The sequence below is a fragment of the Hibiscus syriacus genome, unplaced genomic scaffold (genome assembly GCF_006381635.1).
Source record: "Hibiscus syriacus cultivar Baekdansim isolate YM2019G1 unplaced genomic scaffold, ASM638163v2 tig00110013_pilon, whole genome shotgun sequence".
Classification (NCBI taxonomy): domain Eukaryota; kingdom Viridiplantae; phylum Streptophyta; class Magnoliopsida; order Malvales; family Malvaceae; genus Hibiscus; species Hibiscus syriacus.
Genome location: NW_024062563.1, coordinates 1,268,123 through 1,285,356, shown reverse-complemented (window position 1 = coordinate 1,285,356; position 17,234 = coordinate 1,268,123). Strand labels below are relative to the sequence as shown.

At 35.3% G+C, this 17,234-nt stretch overlaps 1 protein-coding gene across 1 annotated transcript; it reads right to left on the bottom strand.

Annotated features, from left to right (window-relative positions):
• Positions 1–14,866: 14,866 nt before the first annotated feature.
• On the bottom strand, positions 14,867–15,519 carry LOC120212482 (MAPK kinase substrate protein At1g80180-like). The gene has a single exon (XM_039210768.1). The coding sequence runs from the start codon at positions 15,430–15,432 to the stop codon at positions 15,022–15,024; it is 411 nt and encodes a 136-aa protein (XP_039066699.1). The 5' UTR covers positions 15,433–15,519; the 3' UTR covers positions 14,867–15,021.
• Positions 15,520–17,234: the final 1,715 nt, after the last annotated feature.

Genomic DNA, 17,234 nt, shown 5'->3' with positions numbered 1-17,234 from the left:
TCGTTGAGATTTTTATAACGGGAGAGTATGTATCAAAGTAGTCTAAACCAAACCTTTGAGTGAACCCTTTGATGACTAACCTTGCCTTGTACCACTGAATCAAACCATCTGGCCTTAGTTTCTTCCGAAAGACCCATTTGTTGGAGATTGGTTTGAATCCCTTAGGCAAGTCAACTAATTCCCAAGTATGATTAGATATTATCGATTCTAGTTCATCATTAACAACGCTTTTCTAAAAACTAGCATCAATAGATCTTATAGATTCTTCAAAAGTTTAGGATCCTCATCTAATAGAAAAATTTGAGCTATAGGATCTGAAATGGAGTCTAAATAATTTATCTCAGAAATAAAGGAAGTAATAAAGTCTGGTCCAAAAGAGGTTTCAACTCTTTGCCTTTTACTTCTTCTAGGCTCAAAATCAAATTTTTCAGAAGACCTAGCAGGATTACTAGAAGAAGTTGATGAAGTATATTCTATTTGTGTTTCAATATTTATTCTCGGTTCCTTTAAAGGAAAAGTATTTTCAAAGAAAACAACATCCCTTGACTCACAAATAGAATAATCTTGTAAAAGCATGAATATGTATGCATCATTATTCGTAGCATACCCTATAAACACTGCATCAATGGTTTTAGGTCCAATGGTGGACTTCTTAAAGTCTGGAAAACCCATTTTAGCCAGACACCCCCACACTTTCAGGTATTGTAAATTAGGAGCGTATCCTTTCCATAATTCATATGGGGTAGAATCTAATTTATTATGAGAACTCGGTTCAATATATGAGTTGACGATAGAATGGCTTCCCCCCACATGTTATCAGATAACCCTTTTAAAGTTCTATTTTTCGTTCGGCTATACCAGTCTGTTGAGGAAAATAAGGGCTGAAGTTTCATGAATTATGCCATTCTTTTCACATATATCTTTTAAGAAATTAGATCCATATTCACCACCTCTATCAGATCTAACCCGTTTGATTCTCATATCTAACTGATTTTCAACTTCTGCCTTATAAATAAGAAAGAAGTTTTCAGCTTCATCTTTAGTCCTTAGGAGATAAACTTTTGTATATCTTGAATAATCATCTACAAAAGTTATGTAGTAGTGTTTTCCTCCTTTACTTTCAGTGTTTCTAAAACCTGCTAGATCAGTATGAATAAGTTCTAACAGCTCAGTCTTTCTATTAGAAACAATCTTAAAGTGAGGTCTAGTATGCTTAGCTTCTACACAAATTTCACATTTGTTAAAGCTAGTTGTGTCTAGTTTAGGCAGAACATTCATATTTATCAATTTCTTTAAAGCATGAATATTCACGTATCCTAATCTAGCATGCCACATATCAATGGATTCAACAATATAAGCAGAAGTGGTAGCTTTATTTTCATTAAATTGAGTTTATATGACAAATAAACCATTGCTTAAAAACCCTTTCCCAACATAATAACTATTTCAGGAAAGTACAAGTTTATCTACCTCAAAAACTAACTTAATGCCTGCCTTATTTAGAAGCCCATCAATTATCAAATTTCTATGCAAGGCAAGTATATACATAACATTATTTAAAGTCAGAGTTTTACCAGAGGTTAGCTTGAGTAAAACTTTGCCTTTGCCTAGCACTTCAGAGCTGCTAGAGTTCCCCATGTACACACGTTCACCTACGTTCCCATCCTTGAATTCGGTGAAAAACTCATTCCTTATGCAGAAATGCTTTGAAGCGCCAGTGTCAACAACCTATTCCGAACTGTTTTCCACCAGATTGACTTCTGAGACCACCGCAGCAATGATCTTTTCATCTTCTTCTACAACGTGCATCTGTGGCTTGTTGTCATTCTGGTGGTCTGAGCGGTGTTGACATTGGTAAGCTTTGTGGCCAGGTAAACCGTAGACATAACACTTGAGCGTCTTCCCTTCAGGTTTGGCCTTTCCTGACTTCTTGAAGTTGGTAGCCTTCTGAGGTTTCGTCTTCTGGTCTTGATTCCCACGTTTCATGATCTTCTTAAATTTAGACTCAACCAAGTTAGCTCTAAAAGATAAATTACTCATAGAATTAGTAAGCTTATCTTCTAAACGGTTGGCTTCTTTAATCTTTATATGGCCCACGAGCTCTTCAAGCGAAATTTCTCTCTTCTTATGCTTAAGAAAGTTGCGATAGTCAGGCCAGGACTTGGGCAGCTTCTCAATGAGAACATTGGCTTGCAGTACCTCACACATTTGCATCCCTTCGGCGATGATGTCAGCGACTAGGTTCTCATAGTCATGGACTTGATCCATTATCTGCTTGTCATCAGTCATCTGGAATTTGAGTCATTCGCCGACATCGTACTTCTTGATGCCAGCATCATTCGCACCATACTTTTTATCGAGAGTATCCCATATTTCCTTGGCACTCCTTTCTCTAAGGAACATATCAAATAATTTATTTGACATGAGACTAAGCAGATGTCCTCGCACCGTTTTGTTGCCTTTCTCATACTTCTCGTAGGTAGGGAGTACAACAGCAATAGTTGCTAAGGCATCATCATTGAGGACCGTATCAGCATCATTACTGGAAGTTGGGGTTGGCGGCATGGTAGGTGGTGGCTTGAGAAGCACGTAGTCAAGATCAAGTTGCTCGAATAATATCAGGATTCTTTGGGACCACCTTCTATAATTCTTTCCATCAAGTGCATCGAGCTTGGAAAGATATGTTATCAGTTTTCTCAAAGGTGTTGACATGATTGCAATATATTTGAATTCGTTTCTAAATTGTTGGATATATGAACTGTAAAACTACACCGTTAGCACTGACTGAAAATATAAACAGTAATTAAAAGAAACATATTCGTAAACCGTGTCGTGATAAAAACCACTACCTTAGAAACGAATTCGCCCCGATATGTGTAATCGCTGCAGTAAGCAGACCATCCCTCGAGGTTAACACGGTCGCTCCGAATTCCGTACACCTGAAATCAGAGTGGACTGCTGGCAGTATTGTTTTTCTGTTCGGAAAACACACACAGAGAATATTTAGAAAACACTTGGAGAGTGAATTCTGAATGTTGAGAGTGAGTTGAGAAGCTGAATATAACTCTCTATTTATAGGCTAGAAATAGGGTTAAAATCGTCCATAAAATTTCAGGATTAAATCTCTTCTTTTATAACAGTTGAAACGTCTAGATGAACCTGACTAAAAAATAGTTCAGGTTCATTGCATCATTATTCAGTTGTTATAACTCTCGAAATTATATCATGTAACCCCTGGAATTAAATCAAATAACTCATGTAACTCCTGATATTAACAGCTTGTCTCCTCTATACAAAGCTGGAAATCAATCCAGATACATCTTAATGTTCTTTGATTTAATTTAGGAAAAAAACTGTTTAATTTTTGATAACTCATAAATCAGCTGTTATCATTTTGAATTTAAACAGTCCTCAGCAGCCTATATATATCATTTGAAATCTTTCACATTTTCCATTTGTTTCTTTCAAAGAAAAAATCCTCAATAATTTTCTCTAAAAAGATAGTATTCGTGCAGACGTGTCGAAGACACGTATTACCACGAGCCGAAGCAAGATAGACGGCGGCGGCGGCGGTGCGCAAGAGTCCCCCTTGTTCTCTATCACTCAACAAGGAAGTGGGAAATCCAAACCTTAAATACCTATTCCCAAAAGTGTTTCCAATACTATGTAGGATTGAGCATTACCAACAATTATAAGTATGGATGTATATATTCTTTTACATTATTTCAACCCTCCATTTCATCTATATATAACAGAGAAGAATACACAAGCAAATGAAAAAATGGGGAGAGTATTAGGTGGAACCACTAGCCAATATTTTCTCGTAGTTTTCAATGGATTTAAGCCTCTGGAGCATAAGCTGATGCTTGAACTTTTGTATAAAAGCCTCTGCACTCTCGTTTATGTCCACCGATGGCTTTTTCTCCAGGGCACCACCGCCTGCCTTTCTCTCGGTCTCATTGCCCTTATTGTCTTTAAACTTATCAGTGTTGGAAATATGGACTGCAAAACCACACCGTTAGCACTGACAGGAAAGATAAACAATAACTTAAAAGGAACATATTCGTAAACTGTGTCGTGGTAAAACCACTGCCTTAGAAACAAATTCGCCCCAATGTGTGTAATTGCTGCAGTAGGCAGACCGTCCCCCAGGTTAACATGGTCGCTCCGAATTCCGTACACCCAAAAACCGGAGTGGACTGTTGATGGTATTGCACTTCTGATCGGAAAGCACACAGAGAGAACTTTAAAAAACACTTGGAGAGTGAATTCTGAATGTTCAGAGTGAGTTGAGAAGCTGAATTCAGCTATCTATTTATAGGCTAGAAATAGGGTTAAAATCGTCCATATAAAATCAGGATTAAAACCCTTCTTTGTAACAGCTGAAACGTCAAGATGAATTGACTAAGACATAGTCCAGGTTCATTGCATCATTATTCAGCTGTTATAACTCCTGAAATTATATCATGTAACTCCTGATATTAAATCATGTAACTCTCGTAACTCCTGATATTAACAGCTTGTCTCATCTGTACAAAACTGGAAATCAGTCCAGATATATCTTAACGTTTTTGATTTAATTTAGGAAAAAACTATTTTATTTCTGATAACTCATAAATCAGTTGTTATCATTCGAATTTAAGCAGTCCTTAGCAGCCTATAAATATCAATTGAAATCTTTCACATTTTCCATTTGTTTCTTTCAAAGAGAAATTCCTCAAGAATTTTCTCTAAAAAGATAGTATATGCGCGGACGTGTCGAAGACACGTATTACCACGACCACGAGTCGAGCCGAACTGAGTCGAGCCAAACGGCGGCGGCGGCAGTGCGTGAGAATTCCCCTTGTTGTCTATCACTCAACAAGGAAGTGGGAAATCCAAACCTTAAATACCCATTCCCAATAGTGTTTCCAATACTATGTAGGATTGAGCATTACCAACATTCCCCCACTAATGCGAAAGAATTCTTCTGAAACTCGAAAACAAACTTTCTAGAAGAGCAATAGCGAGATTAGTTGCTTAAGCACTAGTGAATGTATCTAGAACTAGTACATAGTGATAATGAGTAATCATTCTCTTAGATAAGTGAAAATAGCCTGGAACTTTCTAAGATGGGGGTAAACTGATAACACACAACTAACTCCTTCATCCACTTGAGTCCTCGATGCGATATATATATATATATATATATATATATATAACACACACACAAGTATATATTTGGCCATCTTACCTCACAATTCTAGTAAGTGTGATAGAAAAATGGCCCAACATTTTTCATAGAAGACGGCTAACCCTTCTCACTTACATAGGTTATTTCATCAAGTTTATCTCAATGTAAACCACCCTTAAAAAGGGATATGAAACAATTAAGATCTTGTATAATAGCTCAACCTCACAAAGGGTATGGTGACTTTCTTCAAGTTCATTATTAATGAATCACCCAAACTCTGGGCTAAGAAGTCATTAAGAATTAATATTCAACCTCATTTATCGGTAAATTCAATAAGTCCTTCTCACTAGAACCATCCAAATACTTGGATTTGAATTTATTAAGAGTTTAAAAAACTCAACCTTTCTGTCGGTAAGTTCATTATTTCCTTCTCATTTAGGAATACCCAATCACATTGGGTTATGAACTTATTAAGAATATATATTCAACCAAAATCAGTAAATTCATCAAGTCTTTCTCACTAAGACCACCCAAAGCCTGGGCTATGAATTTATTGAGAGCAATTAAGCTCATCATGGGCATGCACATTATTCATCATAGGATAGGCAATATGGATGTGCACTATGAGTCTTTCCATGGTTTCGTTTGACCACATGGAACTTAGATAACTAAGTTGGGTATCCACCATGAATTCCTCAACCAATGGGAATTAGACCCATCCCCCTCGACGAGTCTAGGACCAGCTTCTGACTTAACCCTTTGGTAAGTGGATCTGCTAGGTTCCTTTCCGACTTCACATACTCTAAAGAGAGCACTTCATTCTTTATTAAGTGTCTAACTGATTCATGTCTTATGCGAATATGTCTTTTCTTACCATTGTAAGCTTGGTTCTTAGCCACACATATCGTAGCTTGTGAATCACACAACAATGAAACTGGAGAAGTCAGTCTTCCCCAACACGGAATATCTTCTAACAAGCTTCTAAGCCACTCAATTTTTTACCCAGCTAGGTCAAGAGCTATAAACTCTGACTCCATGGTAGAGCTTACCTCATCATTATTAGAAACCCAATTAGCATTACAATATCCTTCCAGTACCGCAGGAAAGCTAACAAACTAAAGTTTCCAATCCAAAGTACCCTTAAGATACTTCAGTACGTTCCAATGTTCACCACTCGGATTATGAGTATATCTACTCAGTCTACTCACAACATAAGCAATGTCAGCCGAGTATAGTTCATTAAGAACATTAAGCTTCTGATTAATTTAGCATATTCAGTTTGGGAAACACTACTTCCTTTATTCTTAACTAGATGTATGTTAGGGTCATAAGGAGTTCGAACAGGGATGACATCATAACTGTCAAATTTTTTAGCACTTTCTCTATATAATGTGCTGACTTAAAGAAAATCCCTTATCAGTTTTGGTAACTTTAACTCCTAATATTATATCTACTTCTCCCAAATATGTCATCTCAAACTTAGTGGACAAGAAATTTTTAGCTTTGTTGATGGACTCAATGTTAGAACTGAAAATCAACATGCCATCAACATACAGACTTATGATGATTCAGTGGCAAACATATTCGAATACACACAAGCGTCTGAACCATTCACAACAAAACCAAAACTAAGAATAGTTTTATGAAATTTCTCAACATTGTTTAGGAGTCTACTTAAGTCCATAAAGTGACTTTTTAAGTCTATAGACTTTTTCTTCCATACCAGGTGCTTCAAAACCTAGTGGTTGCTCATGTAAATCTCCTCATCTAGATCCCCATTCAAGAAAGCAATATTAACATCCATTTCATGTACTTGCAACTTATGTCTAGAGGCTAGTGCAAATAATGCACGAATCGTTGAGATTTTCGTAACGGGAGAGTATGTATCAAAGTAGTCTAAACCAAACCTTTGAGTGAACCCTTTAACGACTAACCTTGCCTTGTATCATTGAATTGAACTGTCTGGCCTTAGTTTCTTCTGGAAGACCCATTTGTTGCAGATTGGTTTGAATCCCTTAGACAAGTTAACTAATTCCCAAGTATGATTAGACATTATCGATTCTAGTTCATCATTAATAGCGTTTTTCTAGAAACTAGCATCGAAAGATCTTATAGCTTCTTCAAAAGTTTTAGGATCCCCATCTAACAGAAAAATTTGAGCTATAGGATCTGAAATGGAGTCTAAATCATTTATCTCAGAAATAAATGAAGTAATAAAGTCTGGTCCAAAAGAGGTTTCAACTAATTTTCTTTTACTTCTTCTAGGCTCGAAATCATTTTCTTGAGAAGACCTAGCAGGAATACTAGAAGAAGTGGATGAAATATATTATATTTGTGTTTCGACATTTATTATCAGTTTCTTTAAAGGAAAAATATTTTCAAAGAAAACAACATCTCTTGACTCACAAATAGAATAATCTTATAAAAGCATGAATCTGTATGCAACATTATTCATAGCATACCCTATAAACACTGCATCAATGGTTTTAGGTTTGATGGTGGACTTGTTAAAGTTGGTAAACCCACTTTAGCTAGACACCCCTACACTTTTAGGTATTGTAAATTAGAGCGTATCCTTTCCGCAATTCATATGGGGTAGAATTTAATTTCTTATGAGGAATTCGGTTCAAGATATGAGTTGCCGATAGAATGGCTTCCCCATATGTTATCAAATAACCCTGAACTAATTAGTAAAGAATTCATCATCTCTTTTAAAGTTATATTTTTCCTTTCAGTTATACCATTCTGTTGAGGAAAATAGGGGGCTGAAGTTTCATGAATTATGTCATTCTTTTCATAAATATCTTTTAAGAAATTAGATCCATATTCACCACCTCTATCAGATCTAACCCGTTTGATTCTCCTAGCTAACTGATTTTCAACTTCTGCCTTATAAATAAGAAAGAAGTTTTCAGCTTCATCTTTAGTTTTTAGGAGATAAACTTTTGTATATCTTGAATAATCATCTACAAAAGTTATGTAGTGGTGTTTTCCTCCTTTACTTTCAGTGTTTCTAAAATCTACTAGATCAGTATAAACGAGTTCTAACAGTTCAGTCTTTCTATTTGAAACAGTCTTAAAGTGAGGTCTAGTATGCTTATCTTCTACACAAATCTCACATTTGTTAAAGCTAGTTGTGTCTAGTTTAGGCAGAGCATTCATATTTATCAATTTCTTTAAAGCATGAATATTCACATGTCCTAATCTAGCATGCCACATATCGGTAGATTCAACAATATAAGTAGAATTAGTATCTTTATTTTCATTAAATTGAGATTCTATGACAAATAAACCATTGTTTAAAAACCCTTTCCCAATATAATCACCATTTCTGGAAAGTATAAGTTTATCTACCTCAAAAACTAACTTAATGTCTGCCTTATTCAGAAGCCCACCACTTATCAAATTTCTACACAAGACGAGTACATACAAAACATTATTTAAAGCCAAAGTTTTACCAAATGTCAGCTTGAGTAAAACCTTGCCTTTTCCTAGCACTTCAGAGCTACTAGAGTTCCCCATGTACACACATTCACCTGTGTTCCCATCCTCGAATTCGGTGAAAAACTCATTCCTTGCGTAGAAGTGTTTCGAAACGCCAGTATCAACTACCCATTCTTAACTGTTTTCCACCAGATTAACTTCTGAGATCACCACAGCAATGATTTTATCATCTTCTTCTACAACGTGCATCTGTGGCTTGTTGTCATTCTAGCGGTCTGAGCGGTGTTAGCATTGGTAAGCTTTGTGGCCGGGTAAACCGCAGACATAGCACTTGAGCGTCTTTCCTTTAGGTTTGGCCTTTCCTGACTTCTTGAAGTTGGTAGCCTTCTGAGGTTTTGTCTTTTTTTCTTGATTCCCACGTTTCATAATCTTCTTGAATCTAGACTCAACCAAGTTAGCTCTAAAAGATAAATTACTCATAGAATCAGTAAGCTTATCTTTTATACGATTGACTTCTTCAATCTTCATATGGCCCACGAGCTCTTCAAGTGAAATTTCTCTCTTCTTATGCTTAATAGAATTACAGTAGTCGAACCAGGACTTAGGTAGCTTCTCAATGAGAACATTGGCTTGCAGCACCTCACACATATGCATCCCTTAGGCAATGATGTCAGCGACCAATTCTCATAGTCATGGACTTGATCCATTATCAGCTTGTTGTTTGTCATCTGGAATTTGAGCCATTCGCTGACAACGTACTTTTTGATGCCCGCATCGTCCGCACCATACTTTTTCTCCAGAGTATCCCATATTGCCTTGGCACTCCTTTCTCTAAGAAACATATCAAATAATTTATTTGACATGTGACTGAGCATATGTCATCGCACCATTTTATTGTCTTTCTCGTATTTCTCGTAGGTAATGAGTGTGGCGACAGCAGTTGCTAAGGCATCATCATTCAGGACCTCATCCGTGTCATTAGTGGTGGCTGGAGTTAGCGGTAGCTGGGGTTGGCGGCATGGTAGGTGGTGGCTTGAGCAGCACGTAGTTAAGATCAAGCTGCTCGAAGAATATCAGGATTCTTTGGGACCGCCTTCTATAATTCGTTCCATCAAGTGCATCGAGCTTGGAAAGATCGGGAATCATTTTGCTCAAAGGTGTTGTCATGATTGCAGTATATAGAATTCGTTTCTAAATTGTTGGAAATATGAACTGCAAAACCACACCGTTAACACTGATAGGAAAGATAAACAATAACTTAAAAGGAAGAAATTCGTAAACCGTGTCGTGGTAAAACCACTGCCTTAGAAACGAATTCGCCCTGATGTGTGTAATCGTTGCAGTAGGCGGACCGTCCCCCGAGGTTAACACAGTCGCTCCGAATTCCGTACACCCGAAAACCGGAGTGGACTGCTGGTGGTATTGCACTTCTGATCGGAAAGCACACAGAGAGAACTTTAGATAACACTTGGAGAGTGAATTCTAAATGTTAAGAGCAAGTTGAGAAGCTGAATTCAACTCTCTGTTTATAGGCTAGAAATAGGGTTAAAATCGTCCATATAAAATCAGGATTAAAACCCTTCTTTGTAATAGCTGAAACGTCTAGATGAATCTGACTCGGATATAGTCCAGGTTCATTGCATCATTATTCAGCTGTTATAACTCCTAAAATTATATCATGTAACTCCTGAAATTAAATCATGTAACTCCCGTAACTCCTGATTTTAACAGCTTGTCTCCTCTGTACAAAGGTGGAAATCAATCCAGATACATCTTAACGTTTTTATTTAATTTAGGGAAAAACTGTTTAATTTCATCCTAAAAAGATAGTATCCCCGCGGACGTGTCAAAGACATTTATGACCACGACCGAGACCGAGACGAGCTGAGACGGGCGACAACGGCGGTGCACAAGAGTCCCCTTGTTCTCTATCACTCAACAAGGAAGTGAAAAATCCAAACCTTAAATACCCATTCCCAATAGTGTTTTTAATACTATGTGGGATTGAGCATTACCAACAATCAGCATTTGGGTCTGCAAATTTGGAGCTCTGGTATGGATGGGGCACCGAGCTTTTCTTCATTCTACTAATTTATTTCGTCGATCGACTGCTTTTTTCTTGACAAGGAGATGGTCTGCCATGCTTACATATTTAAAGGCAGCAAAGTCAAATATTTTATTAGGTTGCGATTCCATTTCACAACGGTTGTTGCATCAGCACGCCATGCACTTGGAATTTTCAAATACAAGATGGAAGAGCATCTTTTTCCAGGTCTTAATATAGCTTTCTATGGATTGGTTAACTTTCCAACTTAATCGAAATACTAATTTTATTTATCCAAAATCTAATTACAAAACTGGGTTTATTTGAAATATTGAAGTTGGGTTTTTTATATATATAAATACATCTTCATAACTAAATTTATTTTTTTTAATCAGTGAAATAAACATTCCATTCTGATTTTAGTGATCCAATTTGAATTGGAGTTATCGCAACGACATCAACATATCTCGGTGAAAAGTATATATGAAAAAGTGCTGAGCAAAACCATGCAGTTTTAACATGTATCGATATTAAACATATTTAAAGTATAAAAAATTATAATATATTAACTATTATGATTGTTTATGTGTCTAAAATAACCTTATTTACAAGAGATTTACTTCAAGTAAAAGGGTTTGTAAACTCTATAATGTTGATCCTCTTCTTTTGACTTTGACTTTGACTTTGGAGGAAAACCCAACATATAATTCTTCCGCACGCATTCAAATGAAAATTACATCTTAAGAAATCGAACATGCATTTGTATAGGTCAATTAACATACACGTATATGCGGGAAGCTTCGAGATATATAATATATATTAGAGTTTGTGACCTAAATATTTGTTTATTTTATGTTATCTTCCCAGTTTATCGTAAAGATATATGTAAAAATGAATGAAAGGAGAATTTATAAGCATCTATGCCTTGTAGATTCAATGTACATTGTATGAAAACACTTAAAAAATTGTTGTTTAATTGTTAAAAGTGGTAATATTGTACGTGTAACTTTAAATTATGGGCAAAGTACAAGCTGTAACCCATATGGGAACCCTAAACGCCAGGGTATGGCTAAAAAATGGTGTTTGCCCATGTTACGAAATTGATTTAATACTGTTTTCATATTATTTTATTTCATATATTTTGATCTCTACCACCTGTCGTTCCATGTTACGTAACTTATATTGGGATTAAGATCGATTTGGTATAGATTTTTAAACTGGTTATTAAGGGTAAACTGCACAGATGGTCCCTAATATTTTCGTTCCATTCAATTTTGGTCACTAGTTCAAAAAAAGATTGGTCCTGGTCGTTTACTTATCGGTCAGACTTCTGTTACAGGGTGTCGGGATGCTACGAACATCGATCCCAAAAGGAACCCATCAAAACGCTAGCCGAGCGAAGCTACGGTTGTCTCTATGTGGTGGTGTTGTTTGATCAAGATGTGCAGATTAGATTGTTGTGCTCTTTCCGTTGACTCTTCTTAGTGTTTGAGGGAATCTGTTTTTATGTTTGGTTGTGGTGTTGTAAAGTTATGGTCTTGCGATGCTTAGTCATAGATAATTGGGAGTGTTGTGTGTTTGTGTTGTGGGGGCATTCTTGTGTTGTGTATTTGTTGATGTTATTCTCGATTATTTTTTCCATTGATTAGGGTATTCTTTTTCCTTCATCTAGGATTAGAGATGGTTTTTAACGAGATCCTAACAATGCTCGTTTTATATGGGTTTTCTAATTTAATCATACAAAACTCCTTTTAAAAAAAGGTACTAAAATGTCTGAACGAATAAGTTGAGGGGGCAGATTATTCTACCTATATTTTGTTTTCAGTTTTGCAACCAACGCTCAAGTGAAGCCCAAGCTCAAATTTAGGCCTAATCGTATAACACAATAATAATTGCAAAAGCTGACAAATATGCCATTAACCCTTTACCCCTTAGCTTCAAAAACATCAAAACTCACCCACTGCCCACCATGGAACTCCCTCACATGCTCAAATTTCGTCTCTTACCAGCTTCAACTCCGCCTAATTGGCCCTCGACATACCTTTCCACCCGATTTCTCCTTTCCAGACCCGCATTTGAAAACCCGAATCCACTCTTCACTCCTCGAAATATGGATAAACCGAGAAAGATTGACGGATAGTTATTAGTCCTGAATTTTATATAATTTAAGTGTTTTTTTATTAATAATTTACTTTCATCATTAAATTTAGAAATTTGACATGTAGTGTACATCCCTACACAAAGATATCTCACTTCCACAACTATTAGCAAGGCGGGTTGATTTTAGGGTCTTGGAGATGAGAAGAAAACGAGCTTGCATGAGATAGGGGCAACAAAGGGCAAATGAAGTACAAAATTAGGCTCGCCACATACAGCCACCGATGCAAAGCATGTGTAGAGGGCACGTATCCACTATGGAATCCGATTTTTTTTTTTTATATATTTTAGTTGTCTATTTTACTATCAACTTGAAATTCATTTGGATTTCGGGCACACTGTTTCGATGAAAATAATAAAGACGAACAATGAAAACAGTATCGCCTGCCGCAACTCACAAACAAACGGGTAAGTTGCTCTTATTTACCTGCATTCCCAACGAAGAAAAGAGTAAAAGACTACATGAATCTAGATACCAACATAAATTAAATAAAATCCACGATTAAGGGTGTGCATTTTCAAATCCACAATCAATCTCAAAAGACTAGATATCAGATTTTTCGAATGTCGAGAATTTTAATCGAATATCTGAATCTAAACATCTAACTTAATTTAACAAAAATTCAAATTTAAAATTTATGTTTTATGACTTTATGCGATATCCTTTGTACATGTATATATTCAATTATTCAAACATAATAAACAATTAAACATGAGCTAAGACATTTCATGCTGGGGCTGACCATTTGTGTTAATGTCTTAGTGGGTTTTTCACTTATTAGGCTAGAGATTATCTAAACTCTAAAGATTGATTTTTTAATCATATTTTTAAATGATTTAAAATTAGAATTTAGACAATCCGTATCTGATTCAATTATTATTTTTTCTCGGATATCTAATTCAAATTATCTGAAAATAAAAAATAGATCAAATATATAAATTGTCTGATTGAATCGACGACATTGATCAAATTTTCTATATACCCCTAACAACGACTATTGAGCAAATGAATGACAAACTCAATGAATGACAAAGACAATAGGGAATGGATGTTGGGCACCCCTAACAACGACTATTGAGCAAATGAATGAAAAAGACATTAGGGAATGAATGTTGGACGGTCTTTCCGTTCCGTCATCTGGCTTATGTTCTTCATGTAGCATTCAGACCGAATGACTATGAAATTACGTCGATACTTCCACATATTATGGGTAACGTAGGAGACATCTCTATTTTTCCCTGGGGAATCTTTAGAATTATCACTGCTTAGCTTGAGCAAATGAATGACAAACTCAATGAATGACAAAGACATTAGGGAATGGATGTTGGACACCCCTAACAACGACTATTGAGCAAATGAATGAAAAAGACATTAGGGAATGAATGTTGGACAAGGTCATGATTTGAGAAAGGGATTTCAATATTTTATATTGAACCAAATTGATAAAAGAATTTAAATATTAAAATTTTATTAAGATCAATAAGTAAATTTCAAAGGTGACATCATCAACCCTGTTGTATCAACGGTCAAACCTTCCGCTAATCTGATCATAATTGAGGATATAAAATCTTCCATAAATATTGATGGTTAGAAACGAATCCTAATCTTAATCCCCTTCAAAGCGGGTGAAGATTCTGTTGAATTAAAAGGAAACTAATACAACTACGAATTAACTTTAATGAACACAAAAGGAATGAACAAAACACACACACTCACACTGTTTGATGATCCCTACATTTCCTCAAAACTTTCTGCCAAGAACATAACAAGAAATATTCCCCTGCAAACTCACCTTCTTTTGCACAAATTCAGACATCCCAGAAATCTGAAACCCTGTTTTTAGTACTGCCATGTTTACCATCGTCCAAAATAAAACTCTTGTTCTAATTCTGGTGTTTGAACCGAGATTTTGTACATGTGAAATTTGTCTCAATAAACATTCAAATGAAACATTTATTCAATTTACATATCCACCCAATTCACAAAATAAAAAACAATAACAAAATGAGGGGGGGGGGGAATCAAAACTTTAAAACACCTAATACTCTTCTTTGTTCATATAGATGGACTTCAATTTAAGCTTAAATCCCTCTAAAACAACCTAAGCATACATAAATCAATATACCCATAACTTCCCATCAAGTTCGCCGGAATTTCCAACTCCGGTCACCGGAAATACAAGTAAAACAAAGATTAAAACACCTATCTCGATCTACGCTTACCATTCTTAATCCTACTACTATTCGTGGATTGTTTCCTAAAAGCACTGCAAAACCCACAAGCTGAAACCTTTGGAGAAGGCGGGTCAATGGCAGGGGACACCTTACCGGTACGGTAACCGCGTCTTTCACCGCCGTTAGATCGGCTTCTTTCGACGGTGGTGTTGATGGGAGCAATTGTCGGCTTAACATCCTTAACGACATCAACTTTTTCTGGGTTGTTATTGTTGTCTTGCACCTGCCCTTGTTCATCTGGTTTGGTCTGTCCTCCTCCTCCTTCTTCTTCTTGTTCTGGTTTCATTTGGCTCAACTCCGACAAGAACTTGTCGTCCCAAACAATCCCTGAAGAACCTTGCCTCCTAAAAGACACCGCAGATCTTTGAAGACCAGCCATGGCAGACGGCAGCTCTAACTGGATCTTTTAATCTCTGTAATGAAACTAAAATCAATGGTTTTTTTTCCTTTCGATTTGTTGTAAATACTCTTCCTATATATGTGTGGATGGAGGCATAGAGATGAATTTTGAAGATTTGGTTAAGGGTAAAAAGTCATAATAAGGGAACTCGGTCAATATTTCCATTTTTCATATATATATTTCCTTCTTGTCGAATTAATGACTAAAGAAGGGCTGTTAATTATGGATTAAAAATATAGGGTAAAGCCCATAAATGGTAAATTAATTATAAGATATTATTTTATTAAGTACATTAATCCTTAAAAGTTATAAAATGTTTCATTAATTATAAATTGTTGTTTTGTTAAGTTCTTCGATTATTAAAAGTTATAAAATAGTCATCATGTTAACGTGCGACTTAGTCGATAAATAATTTTTTAACGAAAAATGATGAGTTTGAAACATAATGAATATTCGAGTGATCGATTTCAACTTTTAATTGTTAAGGGACTCAGCAAAGCAACACTCTATAGTCGGAAGATCATTTTGTAACTTTTAATAATTAAATGACTTAATAAAATATATCTTATAATTAAGGGGCCATTTAGGTAATTCACCCAAAAGTATAATACTTTAGCATTATGATGTTATATTTAATATATTGAGAATATATGAACGAAAAAAAAAATAGCTGACTCTATTACTATATATGATGTGGTAAGGGGGAGGTAGGATAGTAGGTTACCCCTAACGTCAGGTTGAGAGCAACTTTCGTAGGAGACCTCCCTTTGTGGGACTCGATCCCATATGAACGAACATTTTATAAATTTAAAATAATTATATGATAGTATGTGTTTAATTTTTTTCTAATCAATATCTTTAATGATTTAACTTTTATATGAGTAAATGAATACTTTAATTCATTTTTTTTTGTTTTAAGAGTCTTAATTAAATATTTTAAGAACTATTATGTAATATATATTATATATTAAATTTAAAAATTTTAAAAATTAAAAAATTAAAAAATTAAATTTTTAAGAAAATATTTGATATCTATAATAAAAATGCTTAATTATAAAATAAGTGTCCAAACTATATCGTTTTCCCTAAATAAGTAGCCAAACTTTTTAATCAATGTGTCTAACGTTACAAACATTACCATTTTAGGTACTCGAGATGTAACGACCATTGATAAATTCCGTTAAGTAACATGTGTCATGCTTTGATAACTTTAAAAAAATAAAAATGAAAATATTATTTTTATAAAACCTTTTTTTTAAATTACAAAAAAAAAAATTCCTAAAAATCCCAAATCTCTAACCCTAACCCTAATCTCTGTTGTCAACCACAGGCACTGTCGCCATCATCGTCCTTGCCATGTCCATTGTCAGTCATCCGTAGCTTCAATTTTGCGATTTTGATATTTTTTTTATCATATTTAAATTATCGATTAGGGGTTCTTTGGGTGGTTGTGTCATTGGTGGCAGTTTGATCAGATAGAGGTTTGTCGACGACAACGACGCGAATAGGAGTGGTTGGCGTGGGCATAAGGATTGGAATAAAAGTTTACAAAGTTAGGGGTTTTCTAAGATTTTCAAAAGATTTAGGTTCTTTTTAATAAAACTTTATTTTTAAGTTTTTTTTTATTTTAAATATTTTTTTTTTCAAAATCATTGTAATGTGACGTGTGTCACTTAACAGAGCTTTTTTATTGGTAGTTACGTCTCAAACATCTAAAATAGTAACGTTTATAATGCTAGGTAGATGAATGATTCAAAAAAAAGTTTAGACACCTATGTGAG